This window comes from Parasteatoda tepidariorum, chromosome 7, assembly GCF_982258835.1.
Source record: "Parasteatoda tepidariorum strain Cologne lab strain chromosome 7, Ptep-v5.0, whole genome shotgun sequence".
In the NCBI taxonomy this organism is placed as follows: Eukaryota; Metazoa; Arthropoda; class Arachnida; order Araneae; family Theridiidae; genus Parasteatoda; species Parasteatoda tepidariorum.
In genome coordinates this window covers 19,153,971-19,179,234 of record NC_141761.1, presented here as the reverse complement: position 1 = coordinate 19,179,234, position 25,264 = coordinate 19,153,971, and the positions used below count along the sequence as shown (strand labels likewise).

At 27.3% G+C, this 25,264-nt stretch overlaps 1 protein-coding gene across 4 annotated transcripts in view; it reads right to left on the bottom strand.

Moving 5' to 3' along the window:
* Positions 1-21,144, bottom strand: part of LOC107454899 (calcium/calmodulin-dependent protein kinase type II delta chain) — a 105,646-nt gene extending 84,502 nt beyond the window's left edge. For 3 of the 4 annotated variants that reach the window (XR_006225220.3, XM_043042918.3, XM_043042919.3), the window contains exons 1-3: positions 20,979-21,144; positions 18,313-18,407; positions 14,289-14,348 (exon numbers count right to left, since the gene is read on the bottom strand). Coding sequence is in view for 3 of the 4 variants with exons in the window: in XM_043042918.3 (XP_042898852.1) it covers positions 14,289-14,348; positions 18,313-18,407; positions 20,979-21,043 (220 nt within the window). In the remaining variant the exon portion in view is untranslated. The remainder of the gene's footprint in view (positions 1-14,288; positions 14,349-18,312; positions 18,408-20,978) is intronic. The other variant, XM_071183723.2, reaches the window with a different exon arrangement.
* Between the last annotated feature and the right edge of the window lie 4,120 nt (positions 21,145-25,264).

Below are 25,264 nucleotides of genomic sequence, written 5' to 3'. Positions count from 1 at the left end.
GAATGGGACAATAACTTAGAATAATATTAATAGTCCATATTTTATATAGAATATAAAACAAGTAAATAATAGCTTATTAAGTTTATCTCCATCATACGTGGCAAATAACGACCGCTTGTTTATTTATCTCAATTGTCTTACATTTCTAAAGGTTAAACAGTGTTTTACTCTCAGTTTGAAAAAGAACTATCTCTCATTAACAATTATAACATATAAATTAAATAGCAATTTTTAGTAAAAAACAAAATTTTGCAAACTCTCTAAAATTTTACTGATTTTTAAAAGCAAAATTATTTCTAATACTCTTACAGCTACATTATTTTATAATAAAATAGCATCAACGCAGAAAAAAATTATTTAAACAAAATATTGAAACTCTATGCTTAAATGAACTTAAGATTTGCTCCTAACGTCCTAAGAGGTAGAGCCAACTCCTAGTGAACAAACAACTAAAAATTTACATATTAAATATTTCTAATTTTAAATTACATAAGCTATTTTGTCAGGAAGAATTTTCTGGGCTTCAGAACAAATTTTAAAAGTTATTAAATTTTAAAACAAACACAAGGCCACATTAAATTTTTTATATTCATACTTAGATTCTAGTCTTCCACTTTTCATTTTGGTTTTTTTTATAACAGATTTTTAAACTAAAGAAAAAAAGCTTTCTGACTCGCGAAACACCATTAGGTGCATTCAAAACTTATTTTTAGTGGTATTGTGGGGGGCGGAGTTAATCGGCCATGCCAACCTTCATCTATCAAAAGGTACCTCGTGATAGAATCAAGTTAGCATGCTTTATATACTAGTGAATGATGTTGTGAATGATGTTAAACTTTTGTAGTGGTAGTTACGCCACAGTACTCCCCAGGGTTGGGTTTTTGACGTCAAAAAGTGGTTTTTGACATGACAAGGGTATAATACTGGTTTAAACTGTCAAAAACCCGCCAAAAATGTCAAAAACTGAAGTTTGCCAAGAAAATATACAAACTTCATAACTACCAACAGTTGCCATGCATTATATTGAAATTTAATTATACTATAGGTAATCAGCAGGTTTTAAAATATTGTTTAATTAAAATTAAGGTAAAATAACAGATTTAAAATCTCAGAAATTTATATTCAAATGCATGTGCAGAAAAATTTTTGCACAAAAATTGTTTAAATATCTATATTTAAATTTTTTTTTTCTTTCTTTTTGATACTTAAGAAAATTAAAAGTTTATTACTATGCATTTTTGACATATAAGAAACATATAACTAATATTTATAAGGAACTTACAAGTTATGTTGTATAAATACAAACTTGATATAAGATACAAGTGTATAAATTTTTTTTTTTAATGTTATACCGAATATCTTTATTATCCAGTATGTTAATTTGAATTTAAAAGTAGTTATATTTATGAATAATGATAAATATAATTCATATTGTTTATTATATTTATTTATAATTATTACACTTATCATTTTAAAACAATTTTTATCTCTTAATTTTTTTTCTCCACTTGTATTAAGAATATAAATAATGCATATCTTGAAAGCAAGAAGTAATTATTCAACAGCTGAATATTTAGATATTCAACAAAGCTATATCATCAGGGGTCTGTCCAGACATTTTGTGAAAGGTCCGTTTTTCGCGAAATTGTGAAAAAATTACTCACATTCTTTCAATCAGGGTCCGCTTTTATGAATTTGTGCAAATAGGGTTCGTTATTGCAAAAAAAAAATTTTTCAAGGAGTTTTTAAATTGTATAGACATACAAGATTAACATTCTGACATGCTCAACACTGTAAAATTATAATTAAAAAAATTAAATTTTTAATAATAAACAACAATTGCTGCTTCTAAATTAGAGATGCAACATACAAATATTTGGTATTTAGCCTATACTGCTGAACGCAGAATATTAATTTCGGACGAATAATGGAAGAAACGTCTGCCGAAGACAAAACTTAATTCGTTTACATCCATCTTTCTTGTTTTCTGCCCTGGAAAGGGTTTATTCGATTAACAAAATAATAATGAAGATAAACAAATTTGTGAAGGGTCCGATTAAAAGAAAAATCATTTTGTGAAGGGTCCATTTTTAATTAAAAATATTTTGTGAAGGGTCCGTTTTTACGAAAAGATATTTTGTGAAGGGTCCGTTAACGGGCCCAAATTTCTTCTAAACAGACCCCTGATCATATTCAGCAAAATGAAATTCACAAGTATTTGGATAAACTAAATTTTCAGCATAGTAAATGAATAGGCTGAATATACTGTAAATCGACACTAACTACTCTGTGTATTTAACAGAAAGCACTTAAATTTGTATTGTCTTATGTTAAAAAGATTATTAAGAAGATTTAAGAGAATATTAAAAAGATTTTTCTTTAAAAGAAGATGTCTAATGTACAAAACTGCTATTGTTTATCTTTAAAAATGTCTAATTTTTAGTATAATCTATACTATACACTAAATTTGGTTATAAATAAATTTCTTAATAATATCACTGCAGATTTTCAATAACACATGAAAATGAATACATAATATTACAAAAGATGTGAGTTTTCAAAAGTACAAGATTTTGGTTACTATTCAAAATATAAGTGTTTCTTCAAAATTTTAAATTTATTTTTTCTAGAACATATTTAGAAACACTATTCTTTAAAAAATATATAAATTTTATGTATTAATTAAATTTCACATATGAATATAGGTTTTTGACATTTTCGACATTTTTGACAGTGAGGTTTTTGACGTGACGGTTTAAACTGTCAAAAACTGTCACATGTCAAAAACCTGCCAACCCTGGTACTCCCCCACCAGAATTTTATCAGGGATAAGATTCGATGAACAGATCTCACTAGTTGATGTACTTGTGAAAGACCGGGAGAGAGTCTCCGGATTTTTTGAGTGCTGAATGTGAGAGGTGTATTAACATCACAATCGAAGTCGCTCCTGTGTTGCCATTAGCAGTCGAGAGTATGCAGGCGTTGAGAGTGTAGACGTTGTGTGACTGTTCGAGACGAGACTGAGAAGCAACAGCGCAGGAGGTGAATGATGCATTCACAAATAGCAAGTCAACCGTACAATGTGGACTATCCATCGAAGTAGGCGTAACCGTTAAGAGATTGCGAAGTGGGCGTTACTTGCGTGAGCAAATCACGCTCGAAGGTCACCAATGCAGGTTTAGACTCGATCACGAAGTCCAATCCTGTCTTTTATGCAGCAGAAATGAAATAGTAGTTAATCCAATATATTACATTTTAATGTATTTAAAATAAAATAATTAAAGGTTACATGAAATAAAAACATATCTCGCACGAGATGTTGCTCATCTGATATTATTCTCTCTCGCGATCGTCAGCGAGATATGTTTTTATTTCATGTAACCTTTAATTATTTTATTTTAAATACATTAAAATGTAATATATTGGATTAACTACTATTTCATTTCTGCTGCATAAAAGACAGGATTGGACTTCGTGATCGGGTCTAAACCTGTAGTATCAATCCAATAAAGGTAAATGGAATATTAGCCAGTAGCATTCTGAAACAGATTGGGCTGGTTATAAATACGGCGCTCGTAAAGAAAGGGTTTAAAATGTCAACAAAGAAGAATTATAAATACCCACTAGGTATTTACCTGACCCAAATCCACGGGTATAGAGCATATAGGATAATAGGGGAGAAGGACATTCCATAAATAAATATACTTAGTTCGAAATTTTTAATGATCGTTTGGTATAAAAGTTCTAGAATTTCGCTAATACGGCATTCAATTTCATCCATCAATGCGTGAGTGATCATGTGCTTATTGGCACATGCTTATGTCCCCCCCCTAAGCCTAAAGTTTAGACTGAAGGGGGGGGGGCTTATTCTGATCTAGAAAATGGGAAATTACATGATTATTGTTAAAATATTGTTCAACAATAAATAGGCGTTGTTGTTTCATGTAACGCTCCTTTTTTATTAACCCTGAACTACCAAAATGTCACTACCTTTTTTTCTTTGCAATGTTTCAATTCAAAACTCTGTGTGAAGATTGAAACACCCTTTATAAATTGATACGGAACTCAATGCGTTTCTTATATTATCTACATGGTACTAAGCAATGCTAAACTTCAGCATCAATAAATAAAAATTAAGAGAAAAAAATGGAGAGCTAATTATTTTTTTAATTACTTATTTTGTATTTTAGTTTTTTCCGTTCACTAAAATCCTTAACACACTCTGTATAAATAAAATATAAAATACAAATAAAATATATAAATACGTACATTAGTTTTCATTGCGAGTAATTTTCTATTTTTATCTCAAAGAATTATAAAAAGAAAATGTCACTCTACAAATGGAATTTAAAAAAATTTGCAGTTTAATATTTCTCACCATTTTGTTCACTCTTATAAGATGCTTCTTTTTGCGATATTTTGACGTGATACCGAAGACACTAGTTATAAATTATTTATTAAATAAAATTTGTTGACGACCCGTCATGTCCCTAAATTTTTAATCTTCAGATGCGGAAAAAAAGGAATAAAACTGAAGTCTAAATTTATTATTTTTACATTCCACCCAATTACTTTCTATGTAATCATATTTTTTTTAATGATAATTGAAATCTTCTAGAAACTCTTAAATTCTCATTTCCTTGAAATAAAAATGTTAATATTTACATCAGGTCTCTTTTTATTCTAAAAAATATAACATCTGGAATATAAATTATTTACAAAATATTTTCTATTCAGTAACATAATTATTTACCGATGAGGATAAAAGAATTAATTAGCTACAAAAAAAAAAATTATTATTCTTAAATTAAGAATAAAATAAATTTTGTTACTATTTCTTAAAAAAACGTGATATTTAACTCAAAAGAAACATATTGGTGTAAAAATAAAAAAAATGTCAAGGCATTGTTACATTTCATAACCTTAAAAGATTTTTTTAAATAATTATAAAACTCCCCATTTTCCACTCGGAAAATGAAATTATCTTTACAACAGGAGCTCTGAAATTGCCTGACAAAAATATGTCCTAAAAACAACTGATAAAAGCAATAGCCTTGAAGTATGGCAAGCATTTCTGTCAATTTAACAAGATCGTATAACATTCTTGTTGACGTTTCTCAGAAGAAAGGAAGGGGAAGAAATTTCTCATTTAGTGACGTTAAAAAATGTTTTCTTTGATAGGTAATCTTTTAATAAATAGAAAAAATTGCCTATATTTTATAGATCATCTAATTCTAATTGGTTTCATCCCTTTTCAATTAAAAAAAAAGATCAAAATTAGGTTAAATTGTAAGCAGACAAGTTGAGTTTAGAGCTACTTAGCCATATCAAGTATTTGTACTACTTAACAATCAATATTACATTTTTATTTAACTTTCGGTTTATTGTTATTACGTTAATTATTAAAATTTTTTATTTGTTACATTGCTTATTTATAATTTTAAAGACCTGTTTCATTTAGAGATGTAACGAAGTGATTTGACCGAATATTTGGCAGCTAAATAACATTAAAAAAAATATTATGAATATTTTTAACGTATAAATAAATTTAGTCATGATTGAAAATCAATCTAAACTTAGTTATATTATTGCTATGGGGAAAAGGGAAAAATTTTAATAGTTATCCATAAGAAATATTTAAGATAAATAAAGAACTAACTAACAACTATAAAAAAAAAAAAAAAAAAAAAAAAAAAAAAAAAAAAAAACTGAGGCTGTAAAGATGGTGAGGAAAAAAAAAAAAAAAAGAGAAATGAAAAAAAAAAAAAAAATCCTCTGAACTCTTAAAACAGCAATTTCAAGCAAAAAATATTTTCCGGAAAAAAAGTAACCATAAACGTTAAAAGAAATAGTCTATCAAAAACGCTTCTAAAAATGGTGCGCTATCATCAAAACAAGATTATTTACATAAGCAGTCAGGAATCCTCTTAATTGCCACGACATAAATAAAAACAAGATTTAAAAAATAAATAAAAATTAAATAGAAACAAAAACAAAAATAGCTTTTAATTTTTCAACGAAAAATTTAACGCTAAAAATCTTAATTCTACTTTTTTACATTGCCGCACTTAAAGAAAAAAGTGACGATAAAAGAATAACGTTCAATAGAAACGCTCTTTAAAAAAATGCTGATAATAAAAACGATGATTAAAAGAAAAGTTAATAAAAAAGCAAAAGTGAAACAGAAAAAATAATGTTCTTAGTTCGAAAAATATAAACACAGGACAAAGTCTAGCAGAAACGCTCTGTTAAAATGCCGCTCTATAAGGGAAAAAAAAAATTCTTAAAACAAAAAAATGAAGAAAACAAACTTTACTTACCCAAACAAATTTAAAAAAAAAAAATCAAGAAATTACAGAAGTAGTTAAATATAAAGTAATCTGATTTTATTTCGTCAATTTTCGAACATATCTAATTTTATTCTTTCCTTAAATTTTTTACAGAAATCTGCTTTCTTTTTCTTTTCTTGCATGATTGTGAATAAACAAATAGTTTTACTCTGATATTCAGTACGTGATCATTCTTAGAAGATCTTAGAAAAACCTTTGTTACAAAAATTTTAAATTTAGGAATCAGTCACAAAAATCGAAAGAAAGAAAAATGTTACAAAAATAATAAAATTGTTAATCAGTGGAAGAACTTCTTAGAAAAATAGCAAAATTGAGACACTAAGAAAATTTTTTGGAAAAAAGGATTTCGAAGTTGAAACTAATAAAGAAACAAATTAGCGATCATAATAATTTTTTATTTTATTTATTTAATATATATATATTCATTTTATTTTAATTTATTTAATTTTATATTTATTTATTTAAATCACAGTAATTTCTTTATAATTGATACTCAGAGACCCATAGTTTAAGAACTCTTTCTCTGAATTATACAAATTTTTATTTTAGGATCGATAGCTAGGGAAACTTTTATTTTTAAGAGCAGTATTTCAGTTAGTTATTTTTTTTGCATGCAATATCAATTTCTAATCTGGGCATTAGAAATTGCAAGAACATAATTAATAGTGATTGAGTATCACTCTATAATAATTTATTTTTATATTTTAATTATTGCACATCTTCAACGTAGCAACTTAAAAAGAATATGAAAATTATTTATATTGCAAGAGATTGAATTTATTGAACATTTTAAATATAAAACAGGGGGAATTATATTACTTTCTTTTAATTTTTAGCAAAACTTAATGAATTATGTTTAGATGAATTATTTGTTATGTATTATGTTATTTGGTGAATTATTATTTGTTGAATACTCAACGGAAATACATCAAGACATTATCATTCCATAGAAATTTTTTATTTAAATAAATATTCGACAAATTTTTTTCAAATCAATTCAGAATAAATTAAACTGTCATAAGTAGTTAGCTACTTAATGTGATCCACATAATTACACTGTCAATACTTGTCTATTTAAACTTAAAAATTTATTGTTAGGGGGTAATTATCTAAATCATTAAACTCACTCATTTTTTTTTAAATTAGATTGCAATTCATTTTAATATTAAAAAAAATATATTCTTTGCTGCAGAACAGTTTAATTCAGTTAAATAGAATGAAATTTTTAATAACAACTAGCTCTTGTAATCATACAATTCTTAACTGTCAGCCTTGGAGCAATATAGTAATAAGCCACACTTTTCCAAAAATGGCATTTTTACCAATCAAATTGTTCCTTAGCATCGTTTACAAATAGACACTTAACTTAGCAACTTTTGGGAATTTTCACAAAAAGACAGCTTAACATACAGAAAATAAAAATATTGGCTGAGTGAACATTGAGGTGTTTTTCACCAAAAAAGCCTAACTGAACAATTATAAATCATCAGATCTTCAATATTTTTTCTCAAATTATATTTATGTTTTGTAAGGCTCATTAAACAAAGCAAGAATAAAACTTATAACAATATATTCCTTCTTGTATTTAAAAAGTGTTCATAAAATATTGTTTTCCAAAAATATTTATTTCTTTAAAGAAAAGTTTTAATTCAGAAAAGCCCACGTAAATTAACATCGAAGTTTAATTGCTTTTAATTTAAAATATGTGAAAGTAAAATCCAACTGTAGGAAAAATTTTAAATTAAAAAAATTCCTTTTTCTTTTTATTTCTAGTAATTGTATTGATTTAGTTTTTTAAATATTTTTTAATGAATCACATTTTGCAAAAAACTTTGAACAAATTTAAAAAAGAAAAGGAATGATTTCTTTTATTATATTATAGAAATGGTTTTGAGAAATTTGATAATTAAAGAAAAAATAAAAGACTTAAACTGTATTGTCTAGAACATTTTTTTTATTCCAAGAAGTGCGAATGCAAGAAGTACAGATATGATTTAATTTATAATAGTACTATGTAGCTTTTTTGAACAAATAGGTATTTTAAAAAATATTACTGCTTCTTAAAAATTCACGATTATATTAAATGTAAGAAATTCTTTTCCTGAATTAAAAGCAGTCAAAAAAGTCATGTGTAAACAAAAAATTTCATTTTGTGAGCAATGGGGTTACATACATATTTTTATGTATGTAACCCCATTGCTTATATTTTTATGTATGTAACCCCATTGCTTATATTTTTATGTATGTAACCCCATTGCTTATATTTTTATGTATGTAACCTCATATTGAAATACATATTTTTATCAGGGTTTGAAAAAACCCGGGGATTTCTGAAAAAACTCAACCCGCCTGGGTTTTATTGAAAAAACCCGGGGAAAATTGGGTTTTTCCATTTAGTGCTCATAAATTTTACTGTGAAAATATTTTTATTTATTAAATAGTGTTGTATAAGTAAACTCTAAAATATCATCTGACTTTTACCTGTAATAAAATTAAACTGGAATAAATATTTAATGGTCTTCCATGTTCTTATAATACTATTAATAGAAAATGAAATTAAAATTACGTATAATTATAAAGAGTATCAGTTATTTGTCCCTTTTTTCAAATATTTAGATAAATATATGCATTTTTAGATACATTTTAACTTCATAGTTTCAAAAAACAAATTAATCTTAAAATTATAAAAAAGCATATATAAAAAGTTATAGCTTATTTTTTTAAAATCAGAAAATAAAACTTTAAATTTGTTTATGGTTGTTTAATGTATACAAACAAAATCTTAAAAATAATATTTAAAAAATCTTAAATGTAGTATTTTGATTTTTAATTTTTTTTTAATTGTGATAAACTTTCTCCAAATAGTTAAAAATTGTCAGCAGATGTTGAGAGTTAACTTTAAAAAAAGGTCCATTTTTTCCTTTATAATTATTATCATACAACAGATTCAAAGTGTCTACATTTCTCTCTTAGATGGTGATACACTTTTACGAGTTTTGTAGCTTTATCTATTCCTAATCTATTTCGAAGTTTACTCTGCACCAAACCGAAAGTTGAAAAGTGTCTTTCGATAGAGACAGAGGATGCTGGTGCTGAGTGCAAGTTAAAAAGAATTGACTGAAATTTTGTGGAAGCTATGAATTTTATTTTATTTTTATTTTTTGCCATAATTTTCCACTATTTTTTGATGAAAACTGTTGAATAACAGTGTCAAGCATCATTGATTTTGGAAAGTATTCAGGATCGGAAATTTTTAATGCCATAACACGTGGCAGAAATTCTGGATGATGCTTAGAAAGACAGTTTTCTGCTAATTGGTCTTATTCATCATTAAAAAATTGTCCCCTTGTTTAGGGATCCAGGATGCATATGCTAATAAATGATGTGGCTGAACAGCCTGATTGAATCTTTTTACAAAATGTCTATGAGTTCTAATTCATCACACGATAGTAAGTTAATTCATATTTCAACACCTTCTGAAATTGAAATGTTTTCTGATTGAAGCTTTTTTAAAGCTTCAGAAACAATTGATATCTGTTTTTCCCTATTAATAGTTAATTGGTAAAGCCCAACATTATTTAATATTTTTGACATATTATTATTAGATTCATTTTGATGTTCAAGAACAATCGCTTCATATTTATGGTAATTATTGGCAAAAGTTTTTACGCACTACCTAGTATCATTTGGTCATCAAGCAGTTTTTTTTCATTTGCCCATCCATGTGCTTGATGCACATTTCTAAAATATTTGTTAACTTCAATGATGTGTCCAATGATAGTATTAGGAGATACTTCTTTTTGAACAAAATTTAAAAAAAAAAAAAAAAAAAAAAAATTTGTGAAAAAAACCACCAAGTGGGTTTTTTCAAAGGGGGCCCACTTGGGGAACCCTGGTTATATGTATTTTATATTAAATTTAAACAACGCATTATCACTAATACATATTTGAATCTTCTTTATTGTTAAGTACATTGCATTTCATAATTTTTTAACTCGAGAATTATAAAATATAAATGCAGTAATATAAAAGGAACAAGTTTATTTATCTTTTTGTTTTCACACACATTTATTTACTATATTTATTAAACATATGGATATTACCTATTATAAAATTATAGTCTGTAAATATTTATAATCAGTAAAAACTAAAATTTTATCTGACTTGAGTTAAATAAAAAACTGAAATAAATATTTAATGGTCTTACATGTTTTTATAATAAGATTAACAGAAAGTGAAATTAAAACTATGTATAATTATAAAGAGTATCAGTTTCTTGTCCCATTTGTTTTTAAATAATTAACCCTAGGAAAATGATTTCATTTTTAGATAAATGATTTTAAAAAGTTCTCTTATAAAAAGTTTTAGCTTTTTTTTTTTTTAAAGTCAGAAAATAAAACTCTTTAAATTTGTTAACGTATCACTTGGTAGAAAAAGAAAAAAATTGTTTCTTTTCAATTTTTTTTAAACATATGAATTAATAATAATAACCTGTTTATTAATATATAAAGCATGCAACTATATTTGAAAAATTGATCTTTTCAGACTATATTATTTAAATTTTTATTTGATTTAATATCATTAAAATATTACTTTTTGAAAAAACCTACTTGAAATTTTCAATAGTACCTACTATAAAATTATATGAAGATTCGAGTTTCCTTTACTTTACTAATATTAAAAAATTAATCATATAAATCATGCAACTCTATTTGACAAATTTATGCTGCACAGTAAATTATATAAAAGTAAATGCAAAACAATACGTTTTAGTTAAAAAAAAAAAAAAAATTCTCTTTGAAGAAACCCACTTATCATTCCAAGTGCCCACTTGGCGAACCCTGATTTTTATGTAATTCCTCTAGTTTTTTAGAAAAATTTTCTTCAAGCTCAATTTTTTTTCTCTATTTCTTCTTTTCTTAGGCCATTTAATTTGAGAAAGACTGAAGTGTCTTTTGTTCTTCTCTCAGTCACTAAGAAAATCAGAAAACTGAAAAAAAAATTTTTGCATCCTCTTCGAAACATTTGCTTTTAGCTTGGAGAAAATCAATATATTCATCCTAAAGCGTTCCTTTAAAATTTTATTGTTCTTTAATTTTTTCCTTTCAGGACTTTCAAGATTACCTAAATATTTTTGTAGTGCACATTGAATTGCTTACTAATCATTCTTTGATCAATGTATTGGTTACTTTTAAATAAAGCTTTATTTACAGAAATCTCTTTCTCTCATAGAGCTCAGGCCACGAGATAAATTATCAAATTTACATGATGAACAACTTACCACACTTTTGTTTGTCATAGTAAAATATTTATACAAAAATGTATCAAACCTTTAAAATCAGAAATTAAAAATTTTGCTACATTTTTCGAAAATTTCTTTTAACTGAAATAAAATTTAATTTCCATTCTTAGAAAGTATAAGATTATTAATTAAGTATGATAAAATATATTTAAGCAATTTCAAATATGTCACAGGAATAAATATAATTTTGCTTGGATTAAAGAAAAAGAGATTTTTAATGATAGAAAGGGACTTTTAATGATACTAGGTGTTTATCACCTTGCTGTAAAATTGTTGTAGCATTTTATCATGATGAGAAAGAGGCTTTACAGCAATTAATTTGTCTTTAGTTATTTGAGCAATAATAAAACACGACTTGCAGGTCACTTTAGGCAGAGAGTCAACTTTCGAGGCTTACTTACAATTGTTTGCTCAGATTACAAAAGTTCTATCTGCACATTCTCAAGCCCAAATAGAGTCAAAACCTCAAAGGAAATTTCTCACCCGAACTCTCACCTCATCAAGTTTTCTCTTTGCACTGGAGCATCATTAAAAATGCAGTACAAAGGCGCTGTTGATGTTCCACTTAGTATTGATCAGTTTTCCGGCATGTTTGAAGGAATTACTGAAGATATCAAGCCATTAGCTCTCGATACATAGTATTCTTAAGTTAGGTACGTGATTTTTTTAAAATATAATTTTAAAAATTTTTATAAAATTTCTTTTTAACAAATGGTTCACCTATTCAAACTTGGAACAATTAGGAGAGCTTTAATTTTTGTACAACACTGTAAAAGTGATTCTTAGTATTTAAGTAAGTGATTAATATTAATTATTAGCTCAGTATTAGGCCAGAATATTAAGTATTGGCTTCAATATGTCTCAAAAAAACTGCTTCAAATATAGCATTTTTTTCTTTTTTATTCCCCATCATGCAAATATCTCACATGAATATCCACCTGTTTATTATTTTTAAGACTGAATTGTTCACATCAACCAGTGATGGAGGAAATTAAAGACTTAGGAAGTCCTTGAAGTAGAATTAAGTACTTTTAAGAGCCCTTAATTGTTAAAATAAAATTAAGGAGCTTTTAAAGACCATGGAAACCCTATTTTAAAAACAGCAAAAAACAGGAAAAAAAAAACACGGAATTGATAAAAAAAATTTCTTTTAAAAAAAAGCCAATTTTGATCGAATTGAATTGATATGACTTCAAATTTAAACATTTTAATTACTTAGTATATACATGACTTAATATATAATTATGACAAAAAAACTACGTCAACCTGTTTGTTTATCAAGTTATAAAAATTTTATATAGGACTCTTTTATGCTTGAAGGAACATTAAATATTACTGTCAGATTTTAAACAAGTTGTACAAAACAAAAGTATTGAATTACAAATTGAAATAAGAAGTAGGTTTTTAAAAATATTTAATTGCATGTTAAGTAATTCTGGCTACAATAACTATAATGTGCACTTATGTATTAAACAATTAATGTGCAACAGACATCAAATTGTCAAGATATAAAACTTAAAAATATTTAAAACCCATAGAGATTTTTTACGGAATTTGTCCACAAAAAATGACAACTAATATATTTTAGTTCGAGGGACAACAAAAAAAAAAAAAAAAAAAAAAAAAAAAAAAAAAAAAACGCGGGCCGCCAGTTGGTAACCACCGTTCTAGAGAACTGAAAGAAAGATCGATATTGGTGATGAATAAATTGACAATGTAGTAAATACAATAAGTTTTCTTAACTACAGGAATTTTAGTATTTCAAAAGGAAAAATGCTTCTGTTATAAGAAATATTTCAAATTGAAAAGTTTTTTTTCCCTTCTGGGCTAGCCTCTCTTGTTTTAGCTAACACAAATCTAAGCAAATCACACTAATTTTGAACTAATAGTAAATTAATGATTATTAGCAACAGCTATGAATAATCGATACTTAATGAAAAGTTTCATGAGCATGTTTAATCATGTTAAAAAATGCAATGCAGCAATAAGAAAAGTTCGGGAAAATATGCCACAAAAATGTTATGTCAGCATCATATAACATATAAGGTGAATAATAGATCTAATAAATTCAGCTGTACTCTTATGAAGTACAAAATATATTGCTTTTTTAAAATTTCCCCTGTTAAGCACAATATAAGAGTTATTATAAGAGGACATATATTATTCTTAAAGTTATCTTTCTCTTACCAAAAAAATATTGCAACATGTGCTTCACATTAAGTACAAGGCATTGTCAAACAACTAATATATACTATGTTAGGGGTGCACAACCTGTGGCCTGCGGGCAACATGCGGCTCGCCAACTGTTGATATACGGCCCGTGGGAGCTTCTGAACGCAATAAAAAATTCTTTTATATGGTTTTTGTTTAAACATTGTAAATTTTCCTTAATTAAAATATTTAATTCAAATTTACATTGCTCTATAAAATGCGTATATTTTTTACACCTTCATTCTGTAAGCTTCTTTTTGGTTAGAATTTATATCCCCTCCTCCCAATATTCATGTGTGTATACACTTTCTGAAGTGGGCAGTATCCATGTTAAGAGCTACAGGTAAATTTTGAGTTAAAAAAAAAATATTTGAATACAATTGAATTGACAAAGTTTCATCCATAAAAATTTCTAATTTACATACCTATATTTTGATGATTTAGTTTACGACAAATCCTGGCTTCTCTTTCTAACTTCTGAAAATCTAAAATAGGAAAATAGATGTAAGTATATTATATTACTTACTTGCAGTGATAAAATTTTTCAATTTGGAGAAAAAAATATTGAACTGAAACATAATTAAATGCTAAAGCTGCATTTTATTATTGCTTAACTATAACATCAATGCTGAGACAGAAACAAAACACTGCATTGCCCCATGACAGAATCGCAGTGACGCGGCAACATTGTCGCAGAAAGTCACAGAGTTCTTGCAGAAAGATTTTTCTACAAAAAAGCAAAACTTTTTACTTTTCTCTGCTAGAGAAATTTACAGGTAATATTTAAATATGTATTTTTGGCAGTTGTTGATTTTGATTTTCTTGTGGTTTTTTAAATATCTCAATATATTTCAAACACTGTAGAAAATTCGAATCGTGCATTTGAGTATTTACTTTCTAAGGCAATAATTCTATCGAATTTTTGGCAGTTATTGATATCCATAACTGCTCCATAGTTTGATTTCTCCATAGTTTTAAAATCTGATATTTTTTATAGTGTATCATTTATTACAACAACTTAACCTCGAAACGCAACACGCATTTGAAGAATCTGATTCACGTGATTTCATTGTCAATCTTTTTTTTGGCAATTACTACTACGCATTTCATGTTTTTTAATTAATTTTTTTACTGTCGCGATTATTTAAAAACTGTGAAGAAGGAAATAATTTGTGCGTTCTCCCCAAGCAAAATGCAAGAATATCACCCATAATATTAGAATAAAAAATTATTACATGTTCAATTAAAAAAAAAAATTATTTTATAGTTTTTTTTTTTTTTTGTAAACACACCGTTTTTGTTATTTTAAATTAGTAACATATATGTCTGTTATTATTAGAAGCTTCTTGCAGAATGATATAAGTGCTAGAGAGTTTTGTCGCAGAGAGATGGCTCGAAAAAATTCTGCCACAGGCTACATTGCATTTCAGTTACATCAAATCAAAATATAGGTAAGTTATAAAAACATTAGTTCTGACTCTTTGCCTAACTATCCTTCACAACAATTACTAATAACAATTTATGAATGAAATCTAAGATAGGCTCAAAACAGTAATACTATTGATTCCGAATGCACAGATGTAAAATAATAACATAAAGCTTGTAGCTTCTCTAATTAAATTCAAGTAGAAAGAATTGCATTAAAATCAGTTCAAGACTTAATGAAATTAATATCGGAAAATAAGATTGGGTGATAAAAAAATAGTTTAACCATTGCGATAGAATAAAATATAAAATTAATAATATTTCCTTATTTGATTTAACAATAATAAAACAAACTCACCAATAAGGCTAAAAGGAACAATTTTAGTTTAGTACAAGAAAATTTTAAACCTTTTTTGAAAGTACAAACCACTTTGGTGAGTGATTCTCGTCAATGACTAACTGCCATAGAAATCTAATATACAGTAAGGAACAGATTATTCGGAACGATCGGGACCATCGCTTTTCTGGGTAACTGATTTTTCGGTTTTCTGAATCGCTACAAAAAAAACTTTTTTTTATTGTTATGCCCAACTAAAAAAAAAAAAAATTTGGAAATAATCTTAAAAAGAAGAAAAAACGATGAAATACACTAATGATTATTTCCAAATTGATGGTAAGGTAAACATCTTTCAAAAAAGAAAGAAAATCCTAAAATCTTATGAGAAAAAAAAAAAAATTTTTTTTGAAAATGGCGGGAAAATTTATTGAATTTCGTTCCGGTTTTTTGGTTATCCGGTTTTCTGATTTCCGGATAACGGGTTCTGTACTGTACAATAAAATGATGCATTTTTTTTAAAAAAGTTTACTCTTAAAAGTTAAAAGTTTAATTTTTTTTTAGAAAGTTTAAAATCTAATATACAATAAAATGATGCATTTTTTTTAAAAAGTTTAATCAATACCATCATTGTCAGCTTTTTAGAATTATTTCACATTATTTTTAACAATAATGCATATTTAAAAATGCATGTTGAGTTTCAAAATTTCTTTTTCCTGGCCCGTCACCAGCGATATTTTCAATAGTTGCTTGTTTTAAAAAACTGCATATACATTTTCTCCAATTTTTTTTACATCTAAATTGTCAAAGGCAAATAAATCTCTGCACAAAGAATAATTTTCAAAATAATTTTGAAAAAAAAAAAAAAAAAAGGTTTTCCGTCAATTTGTGAGTTATGCAAATATGACATTTTCATGAGCCACTTATCTTAATTTCTTATAGCCTATATAAATTAGCATAGGCTTACTTTTGTTTATATGTATGATAGGTAAGTCATTTCGTTATCCAATAGGACCAGAGAGGGCAGTTTCTAGAAAAACTCCATTTAAAGAGATTTTAAAAAGTGGGTAGGTTTTTAAGTTGTCCTTCCTGCCTTCTCTAAATCACTAATAAAATAAATCATATAATTCAGTCTCTACTTTTTCAAAAAGGTTTGTTATTAATAACACAAAGTAAAAGCATCAAGCCTAAAAGTAGAATGTTATTTTCATGAGACACTTATTTAAATTTCTCTATAGCCTATATAAATAAGCTTAGGCTTAATTATTTTTATTTAAATGTATGATTGGTATGCCATTTCATTATACAGTAGGAACAAAAAAAAAAAGTTTGAGAAAAATCCATTTAAAGAGATTTCAAAAAATGAGTAGATTTTTAAGATGTCATTCTCCTGCCTTCTCTAAATCATAAATAACATAAACTATATTATTCAGTTTGAGTTTTTTTAAAAAGGTTTGTTGTTAATGACACAAAGTAAATGCATCAGGCTGAAAAGTAGAAGAACATGAAGGTAAAAAACTATAAAATGCCATTATCCTGACACTGCCAAGAAATAATTTTAAACTGTACAGCTCTCAATAAGGTATTAAATAAATATTAAAAAATGAACAATTCTTAGGATTTTAAATTAAATATTTTTTTAAAGCGTCGTATTTCCCGAGAAATATCCATTTACTGTTAACAGGGATCTGTCTAGGTTCAACAAAAATACAGTAAAAATATGGATTTATAGTTTCCTAACGGATACAAAAGTAAAATTTTAAGAAAAAGTATTTTGTGAAACTACCATTTTTCCTAAAGTTGAATTTGTGAAAGTACTGCTAAACGGTAGTAAATTTGGCCTGGACAGACCCTGGTTAATCTATACTATATGATTATAATGCTAACAAAGTTTTTAGAACAGCATGACAAATGCACTTTTTTTTTTTTTACTAAATGTAACCAGTGTTTTCACTACAGCGCGAGAACGTGAGAATCTCGCATATTTTTTTCTTTTCTCGCATTAAAAAATGATTACCGCGAGAAATTCGCGCATTCTATAAATCAATTACAAAATTCACGAATTTCTCGCATTTTGGAAAAAGCTTCGAATTACGCCATTTAGAATAAAATCCATTTCACTTTTCTTCCCCATTATCTAGCTTCCCTATTTACCAGTATTGTTCAGAACCTTTTCGAACAACAGAACACAACCACGGAATCCTTTTCAGAACACATTTGTCCGCAACCACGCGTTTACCGTAGGTAAGGTTTCTTCATGTAAGACGTTCAAATTTTTTATGCACTTATGCAAGATGGACAAATACCTTGTAAAGGCAAAATCTTCTATGATGATGCATCAAAAATATTCAATGCTTTAAAAAGTAGGAGACGTTAAAAATGTATTATAATTAAAGAAATGTTTTTTTTTCAAGAAATTTTGTGTTTTTTTAGAAATCTCACTTAACTTTTTGAAATCTCACCCTGTGTTTGAGAAAGGGTGAGAAATTCTCACCCATTTTTTTTCTATGATGAAAACACTGGTAACAAACACGGCATCAACTAATTATTCAAAATTCTTTGTATTCCTCATGAAATTATTTATTTTTTTATTAAGTGCCATAACTTAAGTATGATTTCCAATTAGTAAAACTTCAGACATTTAAAAAATCATTAAATCTGAAAAAACTAAATATGATTACAGTACGTACCTCGAGCAGATAGTTTCGTTGTATTTATTATTTTAGCAGCGAATTCTAATCCACTTTGTTTTTGAACGCATCTTCTGACAATGGAAAAGGCTCCCCTGAAAAAAGTAAGTAAATTAAATTAAAAAATCACATTTAAAATATAATGTTTATCTAAATATTTTAGAAATTTCAATTACGAAACTTGAATGGATCATATTGCAACCACAATTCATACACAAAGACTTCAAAAACCAGCAAGTCAAATTATTAAGCAAAATTTATTAAAATTAAGATATGATACATCATAGCACAGACCAAAGTCTGATTTAGCGTAAGGCCTTAGATGCCTTATGCGAAAATTGCTCGCCGCTTAACACAAATTAAACATAAACAATATTAATTACTTCATACAAGCAACAAAAGACTTTAATATGCTTACAAAACTTAATGAATACATTTATAAGCTTAACCAAAAATGCTTATAGCCAACTTGTTTACAAATTACATCAAGCAAATGGGTCTGTTCGTAGAAATGAGCAGTCCTTGTGAAATTTTATTTATAAAACTTTCAAGTTTAATCCTCTTTTTTGTAAAATTGGTTACACTTTATAAGGGCCAAGAATGCGATTTCTTTGCATGCAAACTAGAACCTGATTGGTGAGCTTTTTCTACAAAATATTATCCACCAATCAGATTCTTATTCGCTTGTGATTTTTATCGCATCGAGTAAGAATGGTCCTTAAAACTCATTTTATTAGTTTTTATCAAGTGGTATAAGAAGTACTTCGTACCACTAATAACATAAGCAGTACCTATACGGCATCGATAACATTTAGAGACAAAGTCACTTACCAAGTACAGTCTAAAGTCTATTTTAGATTAGTGCAGACAGAGTCAATTAAACAGGCTTTATGCCAGCAAACTAATATTTTTTATAACTCATTAGATTATATTAGTGACGAAACGGCATTTTGAATAAATAATGTTAATTGTAAACATTAATACAGATAAACATATAGTTAACTAGTAATAGTAAGTCATTTATTAAGCTTTACTGAAACTTAAATAAACTTCATGCCAGCAAACTGACATTTAAAACCTATTGCACAATCAAAAACTGTGTTTCAGCAGAAAAATAGAAGTTTTAAATAATGTTGATTGTAAACATTGATGCCGATAATTGGGATAAAATTAAATTACAACTGTAAGCAAATTCATTCCATGCTACAAAAATATTTTTGAAAAAATGCCAATTTTAAAATTATTAATAGGCAATCAAGATTTTGTTAACCAACATAAATATGCACAAAAACCTAACAGAATCGAGAATATACGAAACCAAGTGCATAGTTTGCAGAACTTAAATTTCTGTTACCCAAATAGTTTATTACTTACGTGCAGATAATAAATTTCAGATTAATATTTAATGAAAAACACAAAATCATGTACCATTTAAATAGTACATGATTTTGTGGGTAATAGTAGATAAATATCTAATATTAGTATGGTTGTTAAAATACAAGCAGAAGAATACCAGCAAAAATACTCTGATCAAGAAGGAAAAATTGAGAAATTTAAACAAATTATGTTGTCTTAAACATTGCTAAGTATTTTAAATGTGAATTTGTAATTTTTTATGATGTCTTAATATGTATCAAAGTAGTCATTTTATAAAAAATAATCAATATTTCAGAAAATATTAACATTTAATCCATTACAAGTTCACAGAAATGAATATACACAATAATCTAAGGAATTTAAAACACAAATTTGTACACAATATATGCAGTGTGCACTGAAATACTGGTTAGCTATTATTTTCAAACCAAGCATAGATTGTTTTTGCAATAATAAAATTTAGTGACAAACATATATTAACTTGTGTACAACAAAAATTACTTTAGAATTGAACAGAAATTGAGTAACTAAATAATTTTAGGCTTAGTGACTAAATATAATTTTTTTTATTTTAATACAAACAAAAATGCCAGTTCAAGAAAAAAAAAATATTAATTAGCAGAAACAGACAATGCTTTTCTTAAAATTTATAATTAATAAATAATTTAAACACAAATGATCTAATGTTTTATTATCACAGCAAGTTTTCAAATCACATTAAACGAATGCTCTAAAAAATTTTATTTGAATATATTTTCATAAGAAAAATAATATACAGAATAATTGAAACAGACGATCGAATATTAAAACACTGTATAATAATCAATTTTCTCACACACAATGTTTTAAACAAAATTATTATTAAATTTCATCGAACATAAGACAGTTGATTTTGATAGCAGTTAAAAATCCTTCATCGGTTGAAGATATAGATTGTGGAAGGTTCCGCAAATGAATGTGGCTGGAACTGTAATCAAATCAGCTCCGTTACCTAATTTAATATGGCTCAATAAACACTCATTGTTTCGAAGTTTAAGTGATTGTTTGTTCGACTTTATTCCAAATCATGTTGATAGTTAAAAACGTCTTTGATTTCTGATAAAAACTAGATGAGTAAATGAGAAATACTAGGCCTAAGAAATGATACCCATATCCTATCTATGATACCGCCTGCTTTACCCTAACTATACAAACATAAGACCACACCAAACTAATTTTACAAAACATTTTTGGTGTAAATAAGTATTTAGGTGTTTAAGAGGAAATTTTGATATTAAAAACGAACTTACTTCCCAAGTTCTTCCTTTAATTCGTAATTATCGCTGAAACGTGTACATGGTACTGGGATAGACATATTGATTTCAGCGGATGAAGAGGAGATGAGATTTTTGGTGCGGTTGGGGTTGTCGCACAGCTTTCGCAGGCGTGTAGTTTTTCGTGTTTGTTTCGTTTTCGTTTTCTTCCCAAAGAGGTCGCAGTGTCTTGCAGAGAAGCCTCATTAACAGCGTTGCTTTGCGTTACCAATGCTTTTTTAGAGAAAATAATAAATTAAAAAAAATGATGAGTAGGTGAATTTTTTGAGATTCAAAATGAGGTCGAAAAACAAAATTTGAAAGTATATCACATTTTGCTTCGTAATAAAATTTTGAAATACCTAAAAGAAAGGCTTCCGTTGGATTGGAGTAAAAACGTTGTTGAGCTAGACGTGAGACATTTATAAAAGAAAATGTTTTAAAAGTGAAGACTTGTATTTTACAGCGTCATTTTAAGATATTGTGATACATCTTTAATTTAGGGTGTTTATGAATCACAATGAATAAGAATTTTTTTGCTCATTATGTAATTGAAGAGTGGTATATTTAATGGCGCTGAAGTGGACTTAAAAGAAAGAAAAGAAAAAAAAGACTCATTCAGGACAAGAAGCTTTAGTAACATTAAAAAAGAAAAGAACAAGAAGAATATATTTTAGGCATCCCATTTTTTTAAAATCATTGATTGGTGTTTTTATTAAACTTAAGAGTCCTCTTTATTATATATTTATCTTTTGATTTAAATAACGCTTTAATAGCAATATTTATACTTTTAATTAAAATAATGTTAACTAAACAAGAATAATTTTTAATAATATGTTTGTTTTAAAATATTAAATTTGTGAAAATTGTTGAGCATTTTCAAAAGTTATTTTTTAATTTTTTTTTAGTTTTCTTTTCTTTCGGAAGAAGGTAGTGTTCAAATCAAAAAAAAAATTTTTTGTAAATTATTTTAATTTCGGTCTGTTTTTCTATTCTATTTTTTCAGAAATTAATGAATGTAACTTTCTGATGGATCGGAAAAAAAAGAGAAAAAAGAGAAGGGTAATGAAGAAAAAATATCGAACTGCGAAATAAAACAAAAGACAGCAGAGTTTTGCCTCCATTACAAACTACAATGCTTACTACCAAAGGCATACGAAAACTAAAATGAAAAAGTAAATAACAGAAAAGCCTCATTGCTCTTATAATTAAAAACTTAAAATATCTTACTCAATTGAAAAAAAGAAGAAGAAAACAGAAATCAATCAGAATTTTTATTTATTTTATTTTATGTTATTTATTTATTATTTTTTTAACTTAAAAACGGCACTAGGTGAAAAAGGTTCAATATGAAGCAGTAAACTTCAATCGTGAAAACTGTAAATGTGAATCATTTTTAATCAAGTAGAAAATCTCTATTATGCATGTGTATCATACTTCATGTTTTTTTATTCCATGATTTACTTAACCGATTTAGCACTTCACCATCTTTTAAAAAATGAACTAAAAATGATCCCCCCCCCTTTTTTCTAAAGAAGTACCTTAGTTTTCGAAAACTGATAAAGACTCTTTAACGCCTAAATGATTTTAGAAAAAAAAATAATAAAAAATGTGGGTAAAGCTTGATACGCACAGCATTTTTTTTTTTCTTTTACTTTTTCTAATGCTCTACTATGCGGTATGTTATAAATGGAATGAGGGGTCAAGTTAAAGAAAAATAATAATAAAAGAAGGGGGGATAAAAAAAACATTTTTTTGCGTTTATTATTACTTTACTTTGAATCACAAATCAAGTAAAGCTTCATATATTGCAAAAAGACGAAATCTATTTAAACATAGTCCAAAAAGAGTTGCACTGAAAAATAATGAAAGAAAGTATGAATAATAAAAAATTGCATACCTTAATATTTAAAATGTCTTCTTTGATATTATTTATTTGACCATTAGAAAATAACTTAATTTAAAAAATCCTTAATGCAGAATTGTACTTTTTACTCTTTAGCATTTTTTCAAACATTAAAAGTTACCACGTATAAAATTCTTTTACTCAATCGATTTAATTTTTTGTTTGTTTCGGAAAAACAGTAGCAAAAATACAGTTTGCCATACATTTTATAATACATAGTTTCCAAAATAATTATAAGCAAAGTAACTGAAAAACTAATGAAATTTTAAAAACTTTCTGTTATTTTCTTTCTCTAAAAGTAGTATTTTATCAAAATTCTATCTTACAGACCTTTTTTTTCTTAACTTGTGAAAAAGTTTTCCGATACTGAAAGCAAAACGCAAATGATTTATTTGTACGAAGAAAATTTTTTTTTATAAAACGGACATTTAAAAGAAAAATATTGATTACAAGAATACCTATTCTTCGTACGGGGTAAAAAAATGAATCGACATTAATTAATACGACGTAATAATATCCAAAACTGAAAGACATACACCTACGCCATCAAAAAGTTCAAAATTATTGTAATCTGTTACGATTATTATTTGCCTTCTCGGTGACTTTAACATCATCAGATCATGAAAAAAATTATTTTAGAAGTTCCACTTATCAGTAGAAGATATTGAATATCTTTTAGAATCGAAACTAATTCTTTATCAAGGGACAACAAATAAAAATGATAATCAAGATTTACCACAATTATACGTGATTCTCTTGATTCCTTACTACTAAATTCTCCTTATTCAAAAACTTTCCCCTCTTTAATTATCTGCAATTTTACACGACATTCTTGGTAAGAGATTTCCAGTAGATTTACAGGCAAAAAACTTTTAACAGTTTGTGTCAAAGATATTTTTGATAATAAATATAATGCTTCTCGTTACTCTGTTGTTCTATTAAGGTGTTGTTGTTACTTTACGTCGCACTAGAGCTGCACAATGGGCTATTGGCGACGGTCTGGGAAACATCCCTGAGGATGATCCGAAGACATGCCATCACAATTTTGATCCTCTGCGGAAGGGATGGCACCCCCGCTTCGGTAGCCCGACGACCTGCGCGCGAAGTCGAGCACTTTACGGTAGAACAGTTTAACGAGGACCAATACCGCGCACCCTCGGTCCCTACGCAGACTGATCCAAGTGGTCACCCACCCGCACACTGACCGTAGCCAGTGATGCTTGACTTCGGTGATCTGCTGGGAACCGTGTCTTAACGATCAGTCCACTGCGGGACTTGTTCTATTAAGATTGGCGTCCCTTAATCTCATTAAAATTTAATGCATTCTGTGCTTCTAACTCAAACGATAGATTTGCTTTTTCTCATTCATTGCTGTCACAGCGGATGATCGTAAAGTCACGATTCCCAGTTGAGCACTGCCAGAGGTCAGTGAGTGAGTGGGTGATCCACATTCATTAGCCTGCGAAGGGATAGAGGGAGCGCGGTATCGGTCTTCGTTAAATCGTTCGACTTTGTAATGGGCTCGACTTCGAGCTCTGGTAGCCGGGTAACCAAAGATGGGACACCTCCGCTTCCCTTGTAGAGGATCAAAATTGTAATGGCATGTCTTTGGATCATCCTCCGGGATGTTTCCCACCAATAGCCCTTGGTGCAGTTCTAGTCTGATGTAAATAAAGTACTAATTCACCTAATAGTACTTTAATATCTTTTTTTCATTTTATTGGCCGATATAGTTAAAAAGTTATTTTATCAGTAAAATTATTATGGTTTTCAAAAGGCTATAATTCGACTTTTTGATAAAGTAAATTAATACTGATAATAATAAATAAATAAAACAAAACAAATTACAAAAATTCCAAGATTTTTGGATGAGGTTTAAGGATAGCAAAGCGCACAATTTTTTCACCCAAATTGACTTTTTCTTAAAGGCTAATTGCATTAAATTAAACAAGATTGTGATTTTTTTTCTTCATAGAATTATGCACGAATAAACTAAAAATAAAATTAAGAGCAAATAATTTTAGAAAATAAGCGAACAGATAAAAGTGAAGAAAAAGAAAATAAAAGATTTAAGTGGAAGCTCAAAAAAAAAATTTATTTTAATTTTGAGAAGTTCTTCATCATGATTATCAAATTATGCTTTTGTATTTGAAAATTAACTAGATTCAAATAATTTTTCATGCCCTAGTTACAGTATAAACGTAATAAAATTTATCTTTAAAGTAATTGTACCGATCTCTATTAACAAATTTTTACCTAGGTTAATTTTTGTTTTTCCTGTTGTAAGGAAATCATTATAATTTCGTAGCTGTATATATATATATATATATATATATATATATATATATTTAGAAGTTTAAATTTTTTTTGATGTCAA